The following is a 21,217-nucleotide window of genomic DNA, read 5'->3' as shown; positions in this document are numbered from 1 at the left end:
ATCAGAGGTGACAAGAATGGCCTTCATTGCCAGGAGACTGAGAAAAGAGTTTTTCAGTGATGTCCACTTGCCGCTGACCTTCACAAAATCAAGCAGCAAGATATTCCCAGTTGTGGTTGTCTTGCCAATTAAATAGAAATTGTTTAATTTTCCTTGCAATTGTAATATGATGATCTATCTACCTGACCCAAGTTTGGCACCACTATGCCAGAAGGGCAATCGTGTTTGTAGGGTAAATAGTATACACAGCAATAACTTGCTTTAATAATACTTTTGTAACCCATGCTAGCGAAAAGATTATCATATGCACTCACAGTGAATACATGTTCAAATAATGATTTTTATTTGTGGTACACCATTGTATTGTTAACCTGGATACAATACAATCTTGCAACTTAAAACTTATCATGTGAATGGCAGGTGCCTTCAATCAATCAGGTGATATTCCCATCTCTTTTGGGATTTTGTTATCTAACATAAGCGATACACACTAAAGGAAGGATGCATATGCCAGCTGGCATCTGCTACATAAACAGAGTTAATGGATATATTTTTTTCTGTACAAAATTTTGCATGATGAAAAGAGAAGGAATAAATGATAATGCATGTTAGTTTCTTTCATTTTATTTTCAACAAATCATTTTATCTATTTTATGTACTATGTAGGGGGGATGCACAAACTCAACACAAAATTATTTTGTTTCTCAAGTCCTGGAACTTATATCTCGATTAAAAAAAGTTTCCCCCTAAGTTCTTGGACAAGAAACAAAATAATTATTGTATCATGTACCGATATATATGGTAAATAAGGTGTGTGTGTGTGTGTGTGTGTTCTACAAACTTGTACACCTATAAATGATAAACATCCCAGAGTAATACCTCATATTTCTTTTTTTTCTTTCTCAATCCTTTTGAATTCATTTTGGTTATAATAATGCTAAAAAAAGAGTTGATCAAAGACTATATTCTGCACATTCAAAAAGCATTATGATTATTTTAAACATTAATATTTTAAATCTGCAATAACATAACTGTACTGTAATCCTTTATTTGATATATTTTACTTATGATCTTTCTATTCCTCTTCTCATATGTGCCATAGAACTTTCTATGGGATTTAGAACTTTTCATCCCTCACCCTATTCGATCCCACAGTTTCAATCCACTTTTTTTCTGGAAAACAGGGTCTTTTGGAAAAGGAAAACCCTTTTGTCCCATCATCCCTCTTTTGGTTACATCCATATGCAACACAGTGCATGATATTTGCTGTACAGAAGCATGATCATAAGATATATCACACAGACATTTACATGATGAAATTAAACACTTCAATGGCTAGGTTGAATAGAAGAGATAAATGTACATCGTTATCTGTTTTTGGTATGCGAAAACTACAGATTGTTTACGGAGATTTAGTAATTTCTTCACCTAAAAGAGGATTTTTAAGTCTAATTAAACATTTTTATGGTGTGCATACATAACAAAAGCGTTTTTTTAATGACTAAAATAATATCACACGTTTGTACAATATATGCAGCCAGTGACCTTTAAATGTTGACTTTATTCCTTAACTGCAGATATTAGTAAAGATTTTTTGCAAAATCTGTGGCCACTGTGATAATTTCTAATTCATGTAAATTGTAGGAAAGAAAACAATCTTAAATTTTAAAAAAGACTCATGATGCATCATTTCTATTAAGATGAGATGCCATGTCAAATAAATAAACAACGCAAGAGTGTTACAAAGTCAGCATTAACAAAATCTAGATACTAACTGATTTGCCAGCTACAAGTGTTACAGTTCTCAGAGGTGTTCCTATTTCAGTTGGACAAAATCTGTTCTTTGATCATTAGAAACAAAACTTATCTCAAGGGTTCACGTTTATCTTACATAGTCAAAATTTGAAGACACTATATGGTCTGAATATAACAGGCATCTGTTTATGAAAACAAACAAAATTCTGCAAAATGTGATCACAAGAATGGCTTTGCTGAAGAGCAACTTTATTATTATGTTTGTCCCCTTTTTATTTTTTGCAAAGAGAAGCTCTTTTGAAATCAGTGCATTCAGCTGGTAATGGCAAACAGTTTAACGCGTTATTTTTACTATTGATAATATTAGTGTTCTCTAGTCTATTAGGAAGAACTCTTCATCAAGGTATGTTCCGATCTCATCCACTGTGGCATGTTCCTCAACTGCTGTGAAATGATCAAGAGGAAAGGACTCTGATCTGGTCCTGAAATTGAAAATTAACATCAAAATATCACAGAAAAGTCCAAACTGACAATGTGTGCATGGATATTACTTAAAGAGGAGTTAAATATTTTTCATAAAATGGGGTTGCCCGATGGATAACCAGACTGAAAAACCTGGTTGATAAGAAAAAGCGTATGATTGTCCAATGTAAATTTCCAGAATTTAAAGTGAGTGCAGATTATTTTCTTCCCCAAAATGTTTAATTAAATCATTGTTTTTTAAAAATTCATAAATTTCACCTGTGATAACACTGCTTCATATTAACACATGACTAAACAACCCATCTGACATTTGATGTCTGGTCTTCAGCTAAAATGTGACAAACCTGATAACAACATATCAAAGGAAACCAGACATACCTAATTCATACAGCTCTTGACAATTTACCCCAAAAGGATATTCAACAATTTAGCCTTTGATTATGACCTTGATGCATTATCCACAAAGCAGCATCTACACTGGTAAATCAAACAAAAAAAGTAAAACACCTATTTACAGGCACATGATAAATATCCCCAGCTAAGGATTACTCCACCAATACAATGTCATGGCCCTCATCCCAAAACTGAGAAATTTTCATTGCAAAACAAGAATTTGGGGGAATTTTTAGCACACATGCTCATGGTTTCCAACCTCCTATACCACATCATGTGTAATTTTTGTTGCAGTTTATTTTCAGATGCCATGGGTAGGGGTGGGGGAGGCATTGCGGTGTTGTTTATCGGCTGAATATTTGTTTAATAATTGCACTTAGAATAACAAATTAAATTGTTCACTTGGCAGTATAAATTACCTTTATTCTCAAGACAGAGTGTGTAAAGCATGACTCCAAGAAGTTTTAACACACATACATATGTGCCTCAATGTGTACCTGTAAAACACTGTGTATTTATTATGTCACACAGCAAAACAAGATTCCCATTCTTAAAACAAACAAAAACATTTTGTGAAAAAAAAACACTGAAACCTAATTTGTTACAATTATTTTATTAGTAAAATAGTAATGGTGTGATTTCATTGTAAGTAATACTGAAACTTGCTCATTCCTGAGCAAATCTCTGCCAATTCAGGAAGAAACTTTGTCCCCATGACCCCAATTCTTTGAGACACAAATTTCCAAAGGACAAAGAAAAATAATGAGAGATCTTAAATTTCAAATTGTTTTCTTTAGTTGGTATTAGAAATGGAAAAGATACTTTCTGCAGCAATCAAACATTTAGAAAGCAAATTTTAAGTAAATTATGTTTCTCAGAGGATACTTAACCAATCACATTATGTTAGGAATATTAGCCTGCAGCCTTGCAAATCCAGCCTGACTAAAAGACGAAAAATGTCTTTTCTTCTATCTCAAACAAAGGGCCACAATTCATGCACATTACCTCCCCTTGCCACAGCCAGGTGTCACTAATTTTTAGCTGAGTGATATACTAATGAAGAAGTTAGCAGGGTGGGGTGGTTGGGAGGGTTTTTAAGTAATGTGATTGAGTAAGTATTCTCAGAGATACATAATTTACTTAAAAATTTGCTTTCTCCTTCAAATATGTTCCCCAATCAAGATACGTTAGGAGAATAAGCAATGGGAAGAGGGAATGATGGGTATCTGAACTCTACATCAGGTATCCGTTGAGTTAATGATGGCTGGATTTCCCATGTGAATGATAACCCATTCTCCTAATGGGTCATTTGATCTATGATCTTACATATGGTTAAGATAATTAATTAAATCTTCTCGACAAAATTTCACTGTCGAATCCAGCAAAGTTGATTGACTGTGTTGATTGTTTTAAGTGAATTTTGTGGCAATCAGTGCTGCCATCACCAGACCAGCCAAATTCAATGTTTGCTTCTGCAAAGCTAAATTCCCGATATAAAAACTTGAGAAGGTTGACTCTGAATTGTTAGCCTCTAATAAATCTCTGATCAAAATGTTACAGCTCAATCAAAGTTCACTGAGATGGCCACAAAGCAAGGGCTTGAGGGGTGATATCCTGCTTCCCAGCTTTAACAGGAAGGAAGAGACCCCTGCATGTGTGCCATTTTTCTCTACATTTTAAGTAGTGCTTGAGTGCAAGAACAGTATCTTGCATGGGTGCTACTCTCAACCTATGGAAGAAAGCGAGTGAATGATGACTCTGGTTACTGATGGACAGTAACCTAATTTTGGCTACAAAAACTAGCTGTGTCCAGAGGACCACCGAATCATCCAATCTGAACTAAAGAGAGTTTGAGTCAATGGAAAGGGCATTTAGCTCACTTCCCCTGCATGTGGAAGTTAAAGCTTTCAGGAAACACGTCTTGTATGAATGTACCTTTAGCAAAGTGTGTGCTAGAGCTTGAATTTAATGAATTGAATGATGCTAAAACACAGGATAGATTCCATTTTGGAAAAGTGAAGAATTTTGGTAGACTGAGATCAAAACCTGGTAAAAGATCTGATAGGTCTTTATCGTGCCTGATATAATGACTACCATGATGCTGGAATATCACGAAGTGGTAGCCCTTGATAGGAATTAGGACCAAATGTTTCTGCTCGAAGAGCCAAAGAAAAAAGTCAGCAACTTGAGGGATTGATACACTCAGAGAGATGATGCTACTGGTTGCCTCCTAAGTGTATTGTCTCCTGGCATTGTGTTGTGAATGGTGCACATCTGACCAAAAAGACCTCTTGACTAGAGGCTACATAATGTCCCTTTACAATGACTGAGTGTTGCCCATGTGGATTCATCACATATTGGAGAGGTAGTTCCTGAACTGCCTACCTCTGAACTTCTTCAGTCTTCCTCCAAAAAGCAATGGTAACCCAAAAAGAGTCATCAGTAAAGTGAAAGTATGATGGTGTTTGAGAAAGAAGGACCATAGACATGTGTAACATCAGATCAAGTCTCAGCTGGCCAAAGCTGTCAAGGCATTCACCATGGTAAGGTGAGCTGCCCAGTTAATTAATCATGCAATCCTGGCTGTTGCCTCCCAAGCAAGGCTATTATTGGATTTCTCTGCAAGTCAGAGGATTACTAATGAGGCCAACTCTAATACTGAGGATGTCACGACAATGTTCAGAACTAGCTTGGATGTGGCAGGGACACATTTTTGTCCATTTTTATAATACAATGCAGTGGATATGTGAACAGCTGCTAAATTCTTGTCAATAGCCAAGAGATTAGTACTGAAGGAATCTGAGTTTTACACCAGCAAGAGAAGAATGTCACTGGAACAAGGCTTTCTGAGAAGATAGCCCCTGAATTTCTCATATCACCAATCCCACCTGAAAGCCAGTTACTTATCTCCTTAATTTTAGTTGACTGGGGAAAGAGTTGGAAGAACAGTGTCTCTTCCTCCTCACTGTAATCTACTGATGATTTAACTTTATAGTCTTGAGTAGTGGTAGGGGGTGGAGGACATTCTGAAACACCTGATAAATTTCCTCAACTGCAGCAATAAGGCTGAATTCAGTACATTCCATGGTCGGATCTGAAAATAGTTGATATGACAGAGCTTTGTCACACTCAATGTGTGTTGAGTCCCATTTTGGGTCCACTTGTAGCTCAGGGTAAGTCGTGCTGGGTCGCATCAATGACCCTGGCCAGTCATCTTTGAAGATATCACTAGCTCTCCTCTGTGGATAAGCTGTGAATTCTAAGTATGGCAAAACTGCTGTTTGCACATCATATCATTGTCCTGGATGCTGTCAGCATAGAAGATGGTCCAGATGTCACTACTACCAGCCACTCCAAAGGCCTGCCTGGACAGAAAGATTTTTTACAGAAATCTCTGGCACAGTAATAGTAGGTTGCCAAAAGTGTGGCTAAATGGATGGATCTGTCAGTAAGGTCCAAGTACATCCCAGCTGACTGGGCCATTTCCACGAAAAGGTCCCAATGGCTAGTGATGGCTGGATGGACAGTTACGGTGCAGCAGTATTAGGCAGTGGTTTCAGTACAAACCCCAGGTACCCTGACTTACAGGCCAGAAGGTCATGCTTGGACAGGTGGGATTACTTACACCCTCTAGACTGCCTAAAATTGGCGTGACTTTCCCTAAATGAGTCAGAATTGCCAAAGACAAGCTTTGGTTTTCTTTGGATGTATACTGAGGATGTCAAACTGTCTTCCCCAACTTGTTCTAGCTGTCCTTCCCTTTGATGCCTTATGGACTACTTTGATCTTTGCATTTCATGCATTTAGTTGACATTTCTCCTGAAGAACAACACAAGATGAGAAAACAAAGCATAAATCAGCTATTGAGTATGTTACTAACTGGATAATACTTTAGCCTAGACTTCCTCTGACCACATATTAAACATGCTGTGTGTCATTGACAAGATACACTAGAATAAACAAAACAAAAATCGTTATTGCCTTACATGCTCTAAGCTTTTGCATTTTATGTATTTAGTTGACCTTCTCCTAAAACACACAAAATGAGAAAACAAAGCACAAATTAGTGATTCAACATGTTACTAACTCACCAATATGACCCACCATTTCTAACAGAGTAACTGAAAATAGTGCTGCATTTTTGATGCCTTGAACTTACAAATTTCATTTATTTAATTGACATTTCTTCTGAAACAACACATGAAGGAAAAATAAAGAATAAATTAGCAATGTAGCATGCTATTAACTAGTTAAAACCATCTCTGTTAGCAATGGAGCAAATAAAAATAGTGTTGCACTAACTGCAAGCAAAATTATTGCTGTGCTAACTCATAAATGACAACATGAAGTTAATGATAGTGTGATGTAACATGGTCTTAAATAGACAAAGTCCATAAAGGTGACAAAGTCATTCAAATTTGTCAAATTTGGCAGAAATTATAAATATAATGGATACAACTTGCAGAAGAAAATTGTCCCAAGCAATAAATCCAGAATGAAAGTTGGATGGTTCAATTTAAACACTAAAATGACTTGAATTGTCAGAGCTCAAATTTAAAATGTTATCAGTACAGCAATGAAGCTAAAAAATAGTGACACCTGGTGGTGGCAAGGGGTGGTAATGGGCAAGAGTTATTACCCTTTCTGTATATTATGCAGACAGAAAAATACTTTTCATCTTTTAGAAGGATGGGATTCACAAGGTAGGCTAATATTCCTAACATAATGTGACCGGGGAATGTATCTGAAGGAGAAAGTTCACTTTTCAGGTCTAATTAGTTTTCTAATCTCATACTGCATTTTGGACTGGAATTTGGTAATCACTGTAACAGTGGCCCTTTTAAACATCAGATTCTATTCTAAATCTAGATTTTAAAACTAGAATTAGATTTTGTATTTGATTAGTCACTGTTAAGGTCATTCCTGGAAGAAATAAATATTTAAGTTTGATTTATTTATAGTGATATTTAAGTGATTCGCCTGGCTTATGTCCTCATAATAACCAAATGCAATATCAGCCACGAAATAGGAGTCAGCAGAATGCTTTCTGTTGAAATTTTTTCTAATGAATGAATGTTATGAAAACAATGGTTTCATGGGTTTTGTATTTTTATCCATATTTGGTGGCACATCAGCATACTGTGAAGAATATTACAAGACCCATTCAAACAATACTTTTGTCAGAAATTGAGCAAAATCTGTTCAAAAGCTTTTAAGATACTATATGAAAAGTCCCTATGTCTGCATACTTTCTGTCAAATTTGGTCAAATTCAGTTGAGTGTTTAAAAAAAAAATGTAAAATATTTTCTACCTTTAGCCCCAGTGACTATTTGATGACAGGTTGGCACCATTTATACAAACTTCAATTTACTGGGTTTTTTTAATGGCTTGTGTGTCCCATGTTGGATTGGCACTAGAGAGCATGAAAAAGTTTGTACCATGGCATGCTGCAGATTACTGAACATACCCCATTGTGTATCACAGTATACAGCAATTATATTAGGGACAAACAATTTAATGTTCATGGGCAGAGGTCTGGCACATAAAGTTCAATAGAAAATATTCCATCTGTCAATATGTGGAAAGATATTTTGCACTGATTTATATATATATATATATATATATATATATATATATATATATATATATAAAGATAATATATTCATCACATTATTTGAATAAAACAATTAACTATCTTGAGATAAAAGATCTCAACTCAAAAGAAAATCACAGCCCCCCTCCTGAAATGACATAATAGGAGAGAAAGTGTGTGTGTGTGTGTGTGTGTGATTTGGATTTTTAACATAGCTTTAACAATTTTCAGTCATATCACTATGATGTCTGCAGTGTGACAGTTTACAGGGATGTCTAGCACTGAGTAATCATGCCACAGACATGCAGCATGATGATGTCCCACCCAGTCACATTATCCTGACATCAGGCCGACCAGTCCTAACCATAACCTCTTAATGCTGAGCACCAAGCAAGGCAGCTGCTAGTGCCATTTTTATAAGTCTTTCATTTGATTTGGCTAGGGTTCGAACCCACAACCTCCTGCTTCTGACAGATGCTCTAACCACTAGGCCACCGGAGTGATCCCTAATAGTTGATGAATTTATTAGATTTATGTTAACAGTTGTATATGTATTATTCTAAAAGCTATAACCAATGTGGGATGATGAAGCTTACACTATCAGATACCCTGTGAAGGCCTTGTGCTTGTTCATGAAATAGGAAGTGTTTACACAATTGACTAGCTATACCATTTATATAATGGACAGGGAAACTTTGAGTAGGATGCTAACACCAGGTAAGGTATTTATCTGTTCCAGCAAACATAAAATACACTTACTCAACAAATGAGAAAACATTTAGTGGACCTCATAAACTGGCAAAAAAGTACTACTAGTCCTGTCCATAACCAAGTCATCTTGCATTTCATCATACAAGAAGACAAAATGTAGTCACAAAATAATCAATGACTCAGGAAAACTTGGCCACTATTTGCTGACTAGGACTAAGATACCCACTGTCCAGCTGATCCAGATTCATAATATGTAGAGGATGGACATCATAAACAAATCACTGATGACCAGCCTGAATTATAGTTTGAATAAAAATCAACATCCTTATATACTGACTAGTTATCTGTGACACTGTCAGGACCAGACCCAGCCTCCAAAGAGGACTCTGTGGTTTTCAACATACAGTTCATGACATTAAGTCTTTGGAAAGATGAATTCCAGCAGTGGATCTCTGGGACTGGAACTGCATCAAAGGCATCCACATCTGCATAATGCAGCTGAACAGTTATAGTTTATTCAGCTTAGCATCCTTAATCGGGTCTGTAGGTCAGTGAATTGTCACTTCATTGTATTTAAATGTTGATAAATTTATCTAATTCAAACTAATTTGCATTTTTACTGAATAAATGTGATATAATTTGTCTAATGAGTAGACCATGTTTGTGTTACACAGGGTAACAGGTGAATTACTTCCATAACTGCTTAGTCCTGTAGCAATAATGAATTCTTCCATATCTCACGGGCCAACATGGTTGATAACATGTACACAGACCACTCTTTAACAGAATATATAAAATAAGCAATGTTGCTTTGTATGTTTTTGTGAATGAAATAAATTAGTTAAATTTTGCTAAATTTTGAGAAGCTCACATGAAAATTCACAAAACTAGTCTTGAATATCATACACAATACTGAGTTGAAGGAACTGCAGCATCATTATTATACATCCTATTTTCATATCCCAAGCAAAATTTTGATGTTGTTGTTGTTGTAGGGTTTAACGTCATTTTTCAGCACACGTTAGGCTATACATGGCAGCCAGTATTAATGATGGAGGAAGAACCCAGGAAAACCCCGGAAAGAACCACCAACCAACAAGAATCTACTGGCAAGCTTTCTCAAATATGCAAAATTTTGTATCTCAACTATCATTTTCATCTGATAGTCCTATTCTATTTGAACAGTTCATTTTTTCGTTTGCTGTTTTTTGGTATTTTTTAGCCTCTGATGGCATTCAAATACCTCAACATGATGATATCAGGAATCATAAGTATCATGTGTCATCAGACATCACATGAATGCTTTGGAGATGGCATAAGAAAATTTGTCTAGTTTTAATTAATAATAGTATGTATGTATGTGTATATATAAATATATGTATGTATGTGTGTGTATGTGTATGTGTGTGTGTGTATATATATATATATATATATATATATATATATAAAATTTATTAATAAATAGAGATAAACAGTTTTAGTTATATTTGTATTATGTATAATGCACACTATTTAGAGGTATAGAAAAAATATATATAGAAAAGATATTTAAAAAAATTGAAAAGAGAAAAAAAAATAAATAGAATAAAAAAAAATAATTAAGATAAATATATAGAATATATATATACTAATATAATCTTTACAACTGTTAAAGAAGTTATCAGAACTCAATTTATATAATAAAAAATATGGTGTGCATAACGCTTACTATCAAGTATTTTATATCGAAAATTTATTTACAAATTCATTTTTCACTTTTAAAGAATTAGTAAACTTATTTTTATGTTATTAGATTATATTTTTACCAATTAAGATTTTCTGCAAAGTAAAATAATATGAAATATTCATATCTAATTGTAAACTGGGGACATAATTCAAAAAAAAAATAAAACAAAATTGCTAAATGTCATAGTATTTTTGAATTTAGACCTTTTGGATATACTGTATTAAGACGGTGAATCCAATAGGTTTCCTTTAGTAGACGTTCCATTTCAGAATCAGCTTTAACAATAGGTTGGAAGGAGAAATCTTGCAATGTATGGGAATTTTTGTTAAAATGTGCGGCAACATGAGATGAAAATGATTGATCGATATAATTTTTTATATCTGATCTATGTTGGTTCATACATTTAGATATTTGTTGACTGGTTTGTCCAACATATTGGATGCCACATTTTTTGCATGTTATCAAATAAATAACATCTGATGTTGCACAATTAATATCACAACGCATATTAAAAGTTTCTTTCGTATTATTGCTATTGAAAGAAGTATTTTCATTAATAAATGAACAGTGTGAACATTTAGGTCTATTACATTTAGTTGATGATCCTATTTTATATGATGGTTTTTCTAATTTGGAATTAGTTAGGAAATCTTTAAGATTTTTTGTTCTTTTATAAGCAAGTGTGGGTTTGCTTTCGTGTAGCGATTTAACACTTGCTTTACATGATAAGTTTAATAAATCCCAATACTTATTGATAATCTTACCTATATTAGGCAAACTTGGATTATATTCAATAACAAAAGGAATGATATCTTCATTTCTACTTTTGATTTTATATTGTAAAGATTCAAGCTGTGTAAGAGAAGATACTTTTTGGAAAGCAGTATTAATGATGTCAATAGGGTAATTTCTATTTAAAAAATGCTGACCTAGCTCTGTCAAAGATGATTTAAAAACAGCATCATCCGAAATAATTCTTCTGTATCTTTTTGCTTGACTATATGGTATCCCATTTTTACATGATTTAGGATGGCATGAAGAATATTCAACATACTGATGAATATTCGTGTTTTTAACATGAACCATGGTAGTAATGTCATTATTTTCATTTTTCACGACATCAACATCCAAAAATGAAACTTTAGTTTTAGAGACGTTAAATGTAAATTTTATTGTTGAATGTAATTTGTTTAAATTGTCTATAAAGTAATAAAGGTCTTCTAATGAATAACTCCAAATCATAAAGATATCGTTTAAAAACCTTAACCATACATCCGGTTTTAAGAGGCATTTATTTAGAAAATCATTTTCTAATTTTCCCATAAAAAAAGATGCATAAGCAGGTGCCATAGGACTACCCATAGCTGTTCCCATGTTTTGGAGATAGTTTGTATTACCAAATTGAAAAAAGTTATTTTCGAGCACAAGTTTTATCAAATCACAAATATGTTCTTTTGATAGTTTATATGGATATTCGTTATCTTCAAGATAATATTTACACGCTTCGATACCATCCTTGTGTGGTATATTCGTGTAGAGTAAAACCACATCAAGTGTAACAAGGAATAAATTTTCAGTTAGTTTCGGTAAAGATTTCAATTTGGTAATGAAATCAAAAGTATCTTTGACGTAAGAAGTTAGTGATTTCATTAGTGGTTGTAAAATGTGATCAATATATTGCGATATATTATTTGTAACTGAGTTGTATGTAGAAATAATGGGTCTACCTGGATATCCTTTAGTGACTTATCAACCGTTTTATGTATTTTTGGTAAAATATAAAACTGAGGTGTGCATATTTTATTTGGGAAGATATCTAGTTCATCATATATGGAACAATTGTGTTCAGAGATGTGATTAATACATTGGCTTATTTTTTCTTTCATTTCTTCAGAAGGATTATAGGAAAGTTTTGTGTAATATTCTTCATCATTTAATTGTCTTTCTACTTCTTTAATATAATCCTCCTTATTCATTATTACTATGGTGCTAGACTTATCCGCTTTTTTAATAATAATACTTTCATCTTGCGATAAGCTATGTAAAGAATTTAGTTCTTCTTTAGATATGTTTGTAAAATGTTTTCTTTTAGGACTGCTATTTAAAATTTCTTGTTTAGTTGCTTCAATATAAAAATCGAGATAAATATCTCATCCACTAGAAGGTGTAAATGTTGATTCTTTTTTATTGTAAAAGGGCTTATTTTGTAGATGGAAACTATTTTCATATTGTGAAGATATACATGATTGTGAGAAAAATTCTTTTAATTTTAACGATCTTGTGTATTTGAAAAATGCTTCTGCTAAATTAATATTATCATGCACTTTGGTTCTCGGACAATATGATAATCCCTTACCTAGAAGAATGTAATCACTATCAGTTAGAATTTGTTTAGAAAGGTTTAACACAGTTTCTTTTCCTCTTTCGATTTGCTTTTTTCTTTTCTTTTCTTTCCTCCATCTGTTCTTGTTTTGTATTCTAATGAATCTCCTATTCTTTCTTCTGTTTGTGTAGTTTTCAACAGATCCTTGAGGGTTTCCATTAGACTTTGTATTGTTGCTTAACGGTTCTGTTGGATTCTTGTGTAGTTTTCTTCGCCCCATTTTTTACTGCATCTGCATAGGTCGCCTTTTGTGTGCCTGGGGCTGTTAAGTTTTTTGCTTATCATTTTTGCAATTGTTTCGAATGGATCTATTATTTTTTTTCAATGTGATTTGGTTGATAGGTAATTCTTGCTCTTGGTGATGCTTGTTTCATTTCCTTTTCATGTCTTGATTGTTGGTTATTCCGTGTGTGATTTTTAGTCACTACACGTTTCTTTTTTACATTGATGAAGTCAGTTTCATCTGCTGATTTATTTGGTTGTTGATTAGGTTGTTGATTATCTCTTTTTGATTTTCCTCTCGTTATTTTCGATGCTGATGTTTCTCTTTGTCCATGAAAATTGTTTTTCTCTCTCTGTAAATTCTGTAACTTTTTAAGTTGATTTGATAAAAGTTCGTCTTTTTTGGATTCAGTTTTTTTAAAAAGTTCTTCATCAAAAATGCCCGTATTTCCTTTTATCAAAGATTTTAGTTCATCCCTATGTTCTTCTAGTTCACTGCCTATCTTGATCACTCTGCTCTGATGTTCTTCTTTTAGTCTCTCACATATTTCCAAAGAGACCTTTTCCAAAAGGGACTCAATTGATTCTTGGAACTTCTTTGATGCTGTATCATTCCCAATTTGAACTTTTAATTTCAAACGCAATCCCTTTGGCACAAGATTGTCTTCCAGACAATTTTCAAGAAAGCGTGCGTGTAATCCATTTTTCATCTGTTTCTCCGCTAATTTCTCCATTGTCATTTTTAAATAAGTCGTTCTATTGCTAATTCGTGGATCATATGTTGATGCCATGGTGTTGTCAAGGTTTCTTGATAAATTATAAAATAAACAACACCAACACGTAGAATGTGTAATGTGTATATATGTATAATGTCAGTGTCTTTATGCCAGAAAGGTTTTCTGTTGAACATGATCAAATTCTGTTCTGCAATACTGAAGAAGTCATTTAAAGTTGTGTTCTATCAGAGACAGTGGCTATATCTGACAGCAGATCAGCACAAGTGGCACAAACTTGAAAGTCTATTATGACAGGATTCAGATTTGGTCTGTTGACGCCATTTGAGAAGTCAATGTTTTTGCCATATTTGAGTAAAACAGGCAATATTTAAATCTGAATGCTTTCTGTCCAATTGAACCAAATTCTGCTGGGCAGTTTATAAGAAGTCATTTAAAAAGTGTTTACTATTTTAATAAAAGTGACATATCTGATGGCATCATTCATACAAATTTGAAAGCCCTCCATGCCAGGATACACTGTACTCAATTTGTAAAAACTGGTCCAGTGCTTTTTGAGAAGTAAAAAAAATAATTCCTCGATGACTGCAAGGTTACAACTATGATGGAATGCTTGTTTCAGGGCCATATCATGCCAATCAAATTTAGAACAACCAATGACCTCAAGCTGAAGTATCTTAATGTGTAAACAGTTGCCTATCTGAAGAAAAAAAAAGACATGCCATGACAAGCTACAAAACCTTTAGAAACAGCACAAATTTTGTTGTGAGTAGCACTTTAAGGAAAGCAGGAAACTGGTACAGCATACAGCAAATGACACGTGACTTGCCTGGCATCAACGATGCTAAGTCCATGCACATGTGGGGATGGGTACTTATGCCCAGTCGGCTGTCACACTGGTTAAAAATGGTCCGAGTTTCCTTCAGTTTGCTCATTGGTAATTTTGATGATGAGTTGATTCCAATGTAGTTTTAGTGGAATCATGTGATGTAGATTCAACAGGGCCAGCAGTAATCAGGGGGCATCTTCAGTTCCCCATGAAAGTACCCAATAAGTCAAAATTCAGAAGGGTGTCTTACATTTTTTCTTCTGAAACGTTTGAGTATGCCCTTTTCTTGTTGTTGTTGTTGTGGGGTTTAACGCCATTTTTCAGCACACAATAGGCTATACATGGCGGCCAGTATTAATGGTGGAGGAAGAACCCGGGAAAACCTCGGAAAGAAGCACCGACCCACGAGAAGCTACTGGCAAGCTTTCTCACATACCCACATTGGCTGAATCTGAGACTTGAACCTGCGCAGACAGAGGTGAGATGGCAGTGATCCGTAACGGAGTGCACTTTAGACCACTCGGCCACTTGGGGCCCCGCCCTTTTCTTGCAGGCATTAAACCACCTTTATAAGACATTGGACCAAATATCTACAAACAGTGCAAACATGCTGCATGGGTGTGAGGGAAAACATTTCATATAAGCAAGGAATGTTTCTGTGATTTTCCTCAACAACTTTCAGGCATCAACAATTGTTTTGCTCCACTGACATCTCTGCGGTAAAAGAGAAAAATGTTGTGCATACAATGTAGTATATACAAACTGTTCAAGTAGACAAACTTGAGTTGCTGAGACAACCAAAGAATAACACACCAATTTTAACAGGACAATGTAAATACACCAGTGGTGACTTGAGTGTTACCAACTGATATCACACAGAAAACAACAGATGGGAAATACATGAATTCACTGGGAAAAAAAACACAAATATTGTATTCAACAGGTATATTAACCCTTGTTACCTACAATACCACAAAAAATCTAAAGTTATGGATTAATAGAGGTACTGTTAACAAGTGAAAGTTTAAACTGGTAAAGATCCACAATGCAGGAGCTCACTAAATGCTGTTGTTGTTGTTGTTGTATGGTTTAACGCCATTTTTCAGCACACGATAGGCTATACATGGCGGCCAGTATTAAAGGTGGAGGAAGAACCCGGGAAAACCCCAGAAAGAACCACCGACCCACACGAAGCTACTGGCAAGTTTTCTCACATACCCACATCGGCCGAATCCGAGACTCAAACCCATGCAGACAGAGGTGAGATGGCAGTGATCCGTAACGGAAAGCGCCTTAGACCACTTGGCCACTCGGGGCCCCCTCACTAAATGCAAACATGGGGAATTAATATGCAAGATTTGCTTCACTTTGTTGATATTTAGACAGAAAGATGTTTTCTTTTAAATCTTGCATGGAGTATTGTATGAAGAGGTACTGTAGCAGAGAATAATTCCTAAAGGATAATGTGATCAGGTAATGTATTTGACGGAGAATCAGTAGAGCTGGATACCATGAAAAATTTTGCACCACAGTATTTATGAACATAATGTGATACATTCCACATTATACCACAATTATATTAGTTACCAACAATTTAATGTTCTGTGGTAGGATCCAGGGAAATTTCTATCTGTCAATAGTTTGAAAAATATCTTGGTCTGATTTAAAGCAGAATATTACAGTATTATATCCAACATATTATTTTTATATTAATTATCTTGAGATAAAAGAAAATAAAATGTTTCCACACAAATGACAACTGCAGCACACACTTCACCCCCACATTAATTAACATTGGATACTGTACCTTACAGCGTATGACCTTTTATGAGAATGATAATTGTTTCATAAGTTGTAATATTAAACTCCAGCAGGATGATTAAATTGCACAATAGCTGACACACTGAAAGCAAATTTTAAAGAAAATTATGTTTCCCCACAAATACTTACTCAGTGACATAACTTATAAACCTTCCCAACCACCCCACAATGCAAGCATCCTCATTGGTATCGCTCAGCCTAAAAACTAGTGACACATGTGGTGGTATGGGGAGGTAATGGGCAAAAGTTATTGCTTTTTGTCTACACAATGTAGACATAAAAGACGAATTTCAGCTCTATAGTAGGCTTGGATTCTGGAGGTAGGCTTATAATATATCCCCAGTGTTGTGTAAATTACGGTTGTAAAGGTACCGGTAATGAATTAAAATTACAATAACCATGAAAATGAAAAATATGTTGTAATTGATGCCAATTACAGTTGACCACTCAGGTGGCCTAGTGGTTAGAGCATCTGCCTTGGATGTGGAAGGTTCCAGGTTCGAACCCAGACTAAGTCATACCAAAATCTTATAAAAATGGTACTAACAGATGCCTTGCTAGGGTGGCGCTCTACAGTTTCGTATTTTGCATAGGGCTAGAATTTTAAAGAAAAAGAATTTCCCCAGCTTTCCTCACCAGCTAAAAAAGAACTTGTATATCTTAGGTATAATTCAAAGAACCTTTAATTCCTTTTATTTTCATGTATGATTGATGGGTCTAAAATGGGTTAAAGAGTATACAGCTTGGCCTTACTCCAGATGTGCACCTTTCAAAAAAGTGCTAGCTCTACTTGGTCATTTTCGCTTCCTGAACTTCAGAGGTAAATTGTACTAAAAAGAGCCGATAGCTTTTTTTTACATTTTATATATATTTGGTAATTCATTCATTGCACTTTCAGAAGCTGGTATTGTCTAGTCTGGCAAAATTCATTTTCCCGGTTTTAATAGCTGCTATGGATAGTGTACTTTAGACTAATTCAGGCTGATTTTTTAGCACAAGGGAGCAGTCATTTTAGTTAGCAGTGTGCTTAAATCATGTACAATTTCCAAAAGTACAATATCCAAAGAAATATCATCCACATTACATTAATGTAGCAAAGAGGTATACCAACATTCTCACCATAGTGCATGTTTTGAATGCAAACAACTTCACTTTACATACGTCACTCTCTCAAAAGTACATAATAACTGGTGATAGGTATTATTATTGTATGATTTAATTTTGATTGGATGGCTGAAACATTTAAGTCCCAAACATATGAACAATCCTTTTGAATAATTCTCCTGCATTTACCCACACAGCACAGAACAGTATTTATGAGTGTCAGAGTCTCTAACAAGTCCAGCCCCCACTTATGATAAAAAGTGAGCTATTTTAAAAATGCACATTACATTTTGTAAACATAGCAGCCAATGTTATGCTGAATGACAGGAAAAGAAACATTTTCAATATATATTTATTTTACTTATTGCAACAGTTTTAAATTAAAGTTGACTCTATTCCTATATTCTAAGACTTCTAATTTCCCCATAATTAAGGTCACTACTCACACAAAAATGCCTCATGGCAAATTATGCAAGCAAGAGCAAAATAAGCATAATTTGCATATTTTCATGCTTAACATCAATATGAATATACCATTTTATTCAGAACAGCATAAATAATTATAGGAAAAAAAATAATTGCATACATTTTTATATTTACTTTAAGGTGGCACTCTACATTTTCATATTTTGCATAGGGTTAGAATTTTAAAGAAAAAGAATTTCCCCAGCTTTCCTCAATGGTTATACTGACTATTTAAAAAAGAACTTGTATATCTTAGGTATAATTCAAAGAACCTTTAATTCCCTTTATTTTCATGTATTATTATTGATGGGTCTAATATGGGTTACAGAGTATACAGCTTGGCCTTACTCCAGATGTGCACCCTTCAAAAAAGTGGTAGCTCTACTTGGTCATTTTCACTTCCTGAACTTCAGAGGTAAATTGTATAAAAAAGAGCCAATAATTTTTTTTTACATTTTATATATTTGGTAATTCATTCATTGCACTTTCAGAAGCTGGTACTGTCTAGTCTGGCAAAATTCATTTTCCCTATTTTAATAGCTGCTATGGATAGTGTACTTAGACTAATTCAGGCTGATTTTTTAGCACAAGGGAGCAGTCATTTTAGTTAACAGTGTGCTTAAATCATGTACAGTTTCCAAAAGTACAATATCCAAAGAAATATCATCCACATTACATTAATGTAGCATAGAGGTATGCAAACATTCTCACCATTGTGCATGTTTTAAATGCAAACAACTTCACTTTACATACTCAAAAGTATATAATAACTGGTGACCACCCCCTAGGCGCTCAGCATTAAGAGGCTAGTGTAAGGACTGGCTGGCCTGGTGTCAGGATAATGTGACTGGGTGGGACATCACTATAAACTGTCACACCGCAGACATTGCAGTGATATGACTTAATTTTGTTTAAAGCTATGTTAAAAATCCAAATCACACACACACACACACACAATTACAGTTACTTCATCACAATGAAATAATCAGTTACTGTTTTAATCTGCGTAATTAGAGTACACTGTTTTAATCTGCGTAATTAGAGTACAATGACAATTCAGTCTCTCAAAACTTATAGTTCTTATTGGTCAATTAATGTTTTGCACAGACAAATGTTCTTCACACTAAGAATTCAACTGAATACATTGAATATTGTAGAACTAATTTTTTAAAAAATTGTCTGATCATGCTGTTATGTTTCAATTTGTTTATTGTAACTATGAAAAATAGTAACTGTAATTTAAAAGCAGTTATAACTTTGCATTACTTTTACTGAATTTATAATCAATTACAGTTACAGATTACTCTTTTTGCAGGAACTGAATATAATTACAATTTTATATTTCAAGTAATCAATTAAGTAGTACTTGAGTAACCATCCAATCTGAACTTAAGTCAGCTTGAATTGACCGAAAACTCATGTAAATCACTCATCCTGCATACCAAAATTATAGCTCTCTGGAAACAAGTTAGTATGACAGCAGCTTCAGTGAGGTTCATCCATGGTCCATGCTTTTGGCTCTGGAATCAGTAAGACAAAGGTGACCTGACCATTATATGGCGAAAGCATCGACCAGAACAGTGAGTCTGCCAGGCATGTGTTTGATTTGTATGTGGATCTGAAGTTGACAGCACTGACAAAGAAACTGCCAATCCAGCTCACAGAGGTCAGACAATATGGTGCAACCCTCCTGTCTGAGGAGATAAGTCACCCCTAGAAAGTTGTCCAACATAATCAGGATTGACCTATCTGAGTTGGACCTTCTAGAACTGAAGGTGTTTATGATAGCTTTCATATAGAGGTTGATGTGAAAAGGCAGTTCCCCTGTGCAACAAGAAGGCTTCTCAAGTGTATGTACTGACATGCACCTACCATCACTACTGGCTGGGGCTTCTGCAGAGGAATTCCTGTCATGAGCAAACCATGCCAGACAGGAATGATCATACCTCATTTTTGATACTGACCTTTTCATCATGTGGATGACTGGAAAAGGGTGCCACTGAGGCAACAAAGTAACACCATGCATAAAGGCAGGCCTCCCAGTGGTATCAGATCCCCTCCTGCATTAAATAATCAGAGGAGTTGCAAGTACTCTCTTGCTGAAACCCATCTTGCTAGAAATGACTGAGTTTGACAATCCATATGATGCAGATACAAGACACAAAACTGAGAATGGTTATAACATCCATACCCAGGTGGACTAAACAATGAAATGGGTAAAGGTCAGAATTTTCCCCAATTCATGTAAAAACAGATGACTCAAAAGAGACACGATTGCTAGTGCCGCAAAGGAGAATAGAACTTACCATTATCTTTCTGAACATCATCCAGATTTGTTTGGTTCTTACATGCATTGTGGCAGGGACTGATGGCTTCTAAAATGGGAATATTGGTGTAGTGGCAGGTTGGAGGGGTAGTTCTTGAGCTGCCTGCTCTGAACTTCATGTATAGCCTATCTTGTGCTGAAAAATGGCATTAAACCCAACAACAACAACATCTCTATATAAGTCATGGCCAATACCAGGTAGGTGAGCAGTGAACAAAGGAGAACTTGGCTCAGCCCAGCCATTTTGTTGTACCAGTATGGACAGCTGGTTCGCATGAATATGGCAGGCATGGTATGGCTGGACAGATGGATCTATCACATAAATCCTGATCATATGATACTTGGGTAGTCTTATGCCAGACAAGATCATAAAGATGGATGGATCTATTGCTACGATGTAGCTGTTGGCATGTTAGGATGAAAAATCTATCATTAAGATAGAGTAAGTTTAGAGATATAGTACATTATGCATTTTGGAAAATCCATGTTCCATTGGTGTGCCTTAACACTTTCCACAATGTGTCCATCACAGACATGACATCATGGCATGTAGTGGACATATTAAGCTTTATTGACCCAAGTTAGAAGTCAGAGCAATATAATTAAGTAATCATTGACATCCACTACAGTGCTTCAGCAGAATTACACACTGCAGGGTTGCTCTTTTTAAG

General features: G+C 34.9%; 1 protein-coding gene across 3 annotated transcripts in view; it reads right to left on the bottom strand.

Moving 5' to 3' along the window:
- Positions 1-608: 608 nt before the first annotated feature.
- LOC149784423 (clavesin-2-like) overlaps positions 609-21,217 on the bottom strand; it is a 91,720-nt gene continuing 71,111 nt past the window's right edge. For all 3 annotated transcript variants that reach the window (XM_089932484.1, XM_089932486.1, XM_089932485.1), the window contains one exon: positions 609-2,237. In XM_089932484.1, the coding sequence (XP_089788610.1) occupies positions 2,129-2,237 (109 nt within the window). In that variant the 3' untranslated portion in view covers positions 609-2,128. The remainder of the gene's footprint in view (positions 2,238-21,217) is intronic.

This window comes from Sinohyriopsis cumingii, chromosome 14 (assembly GCF_028554795.1).
Source record: "Sinohyriopsis cumingii isolate HCF-2022 chromosome 14, ASM2855479v2, whole genome shotgun sequence".
Taxonomy (NCBI): Eukaryota; Metazoa; Mollusca; class Bivalvia; order Unionida; family Unionidae; genus Sinohyriopsis; species Sinohyriopsis cumingii.
This window is presented reverse-complemented; position numbering and strand designations above follow the sequence as displayed.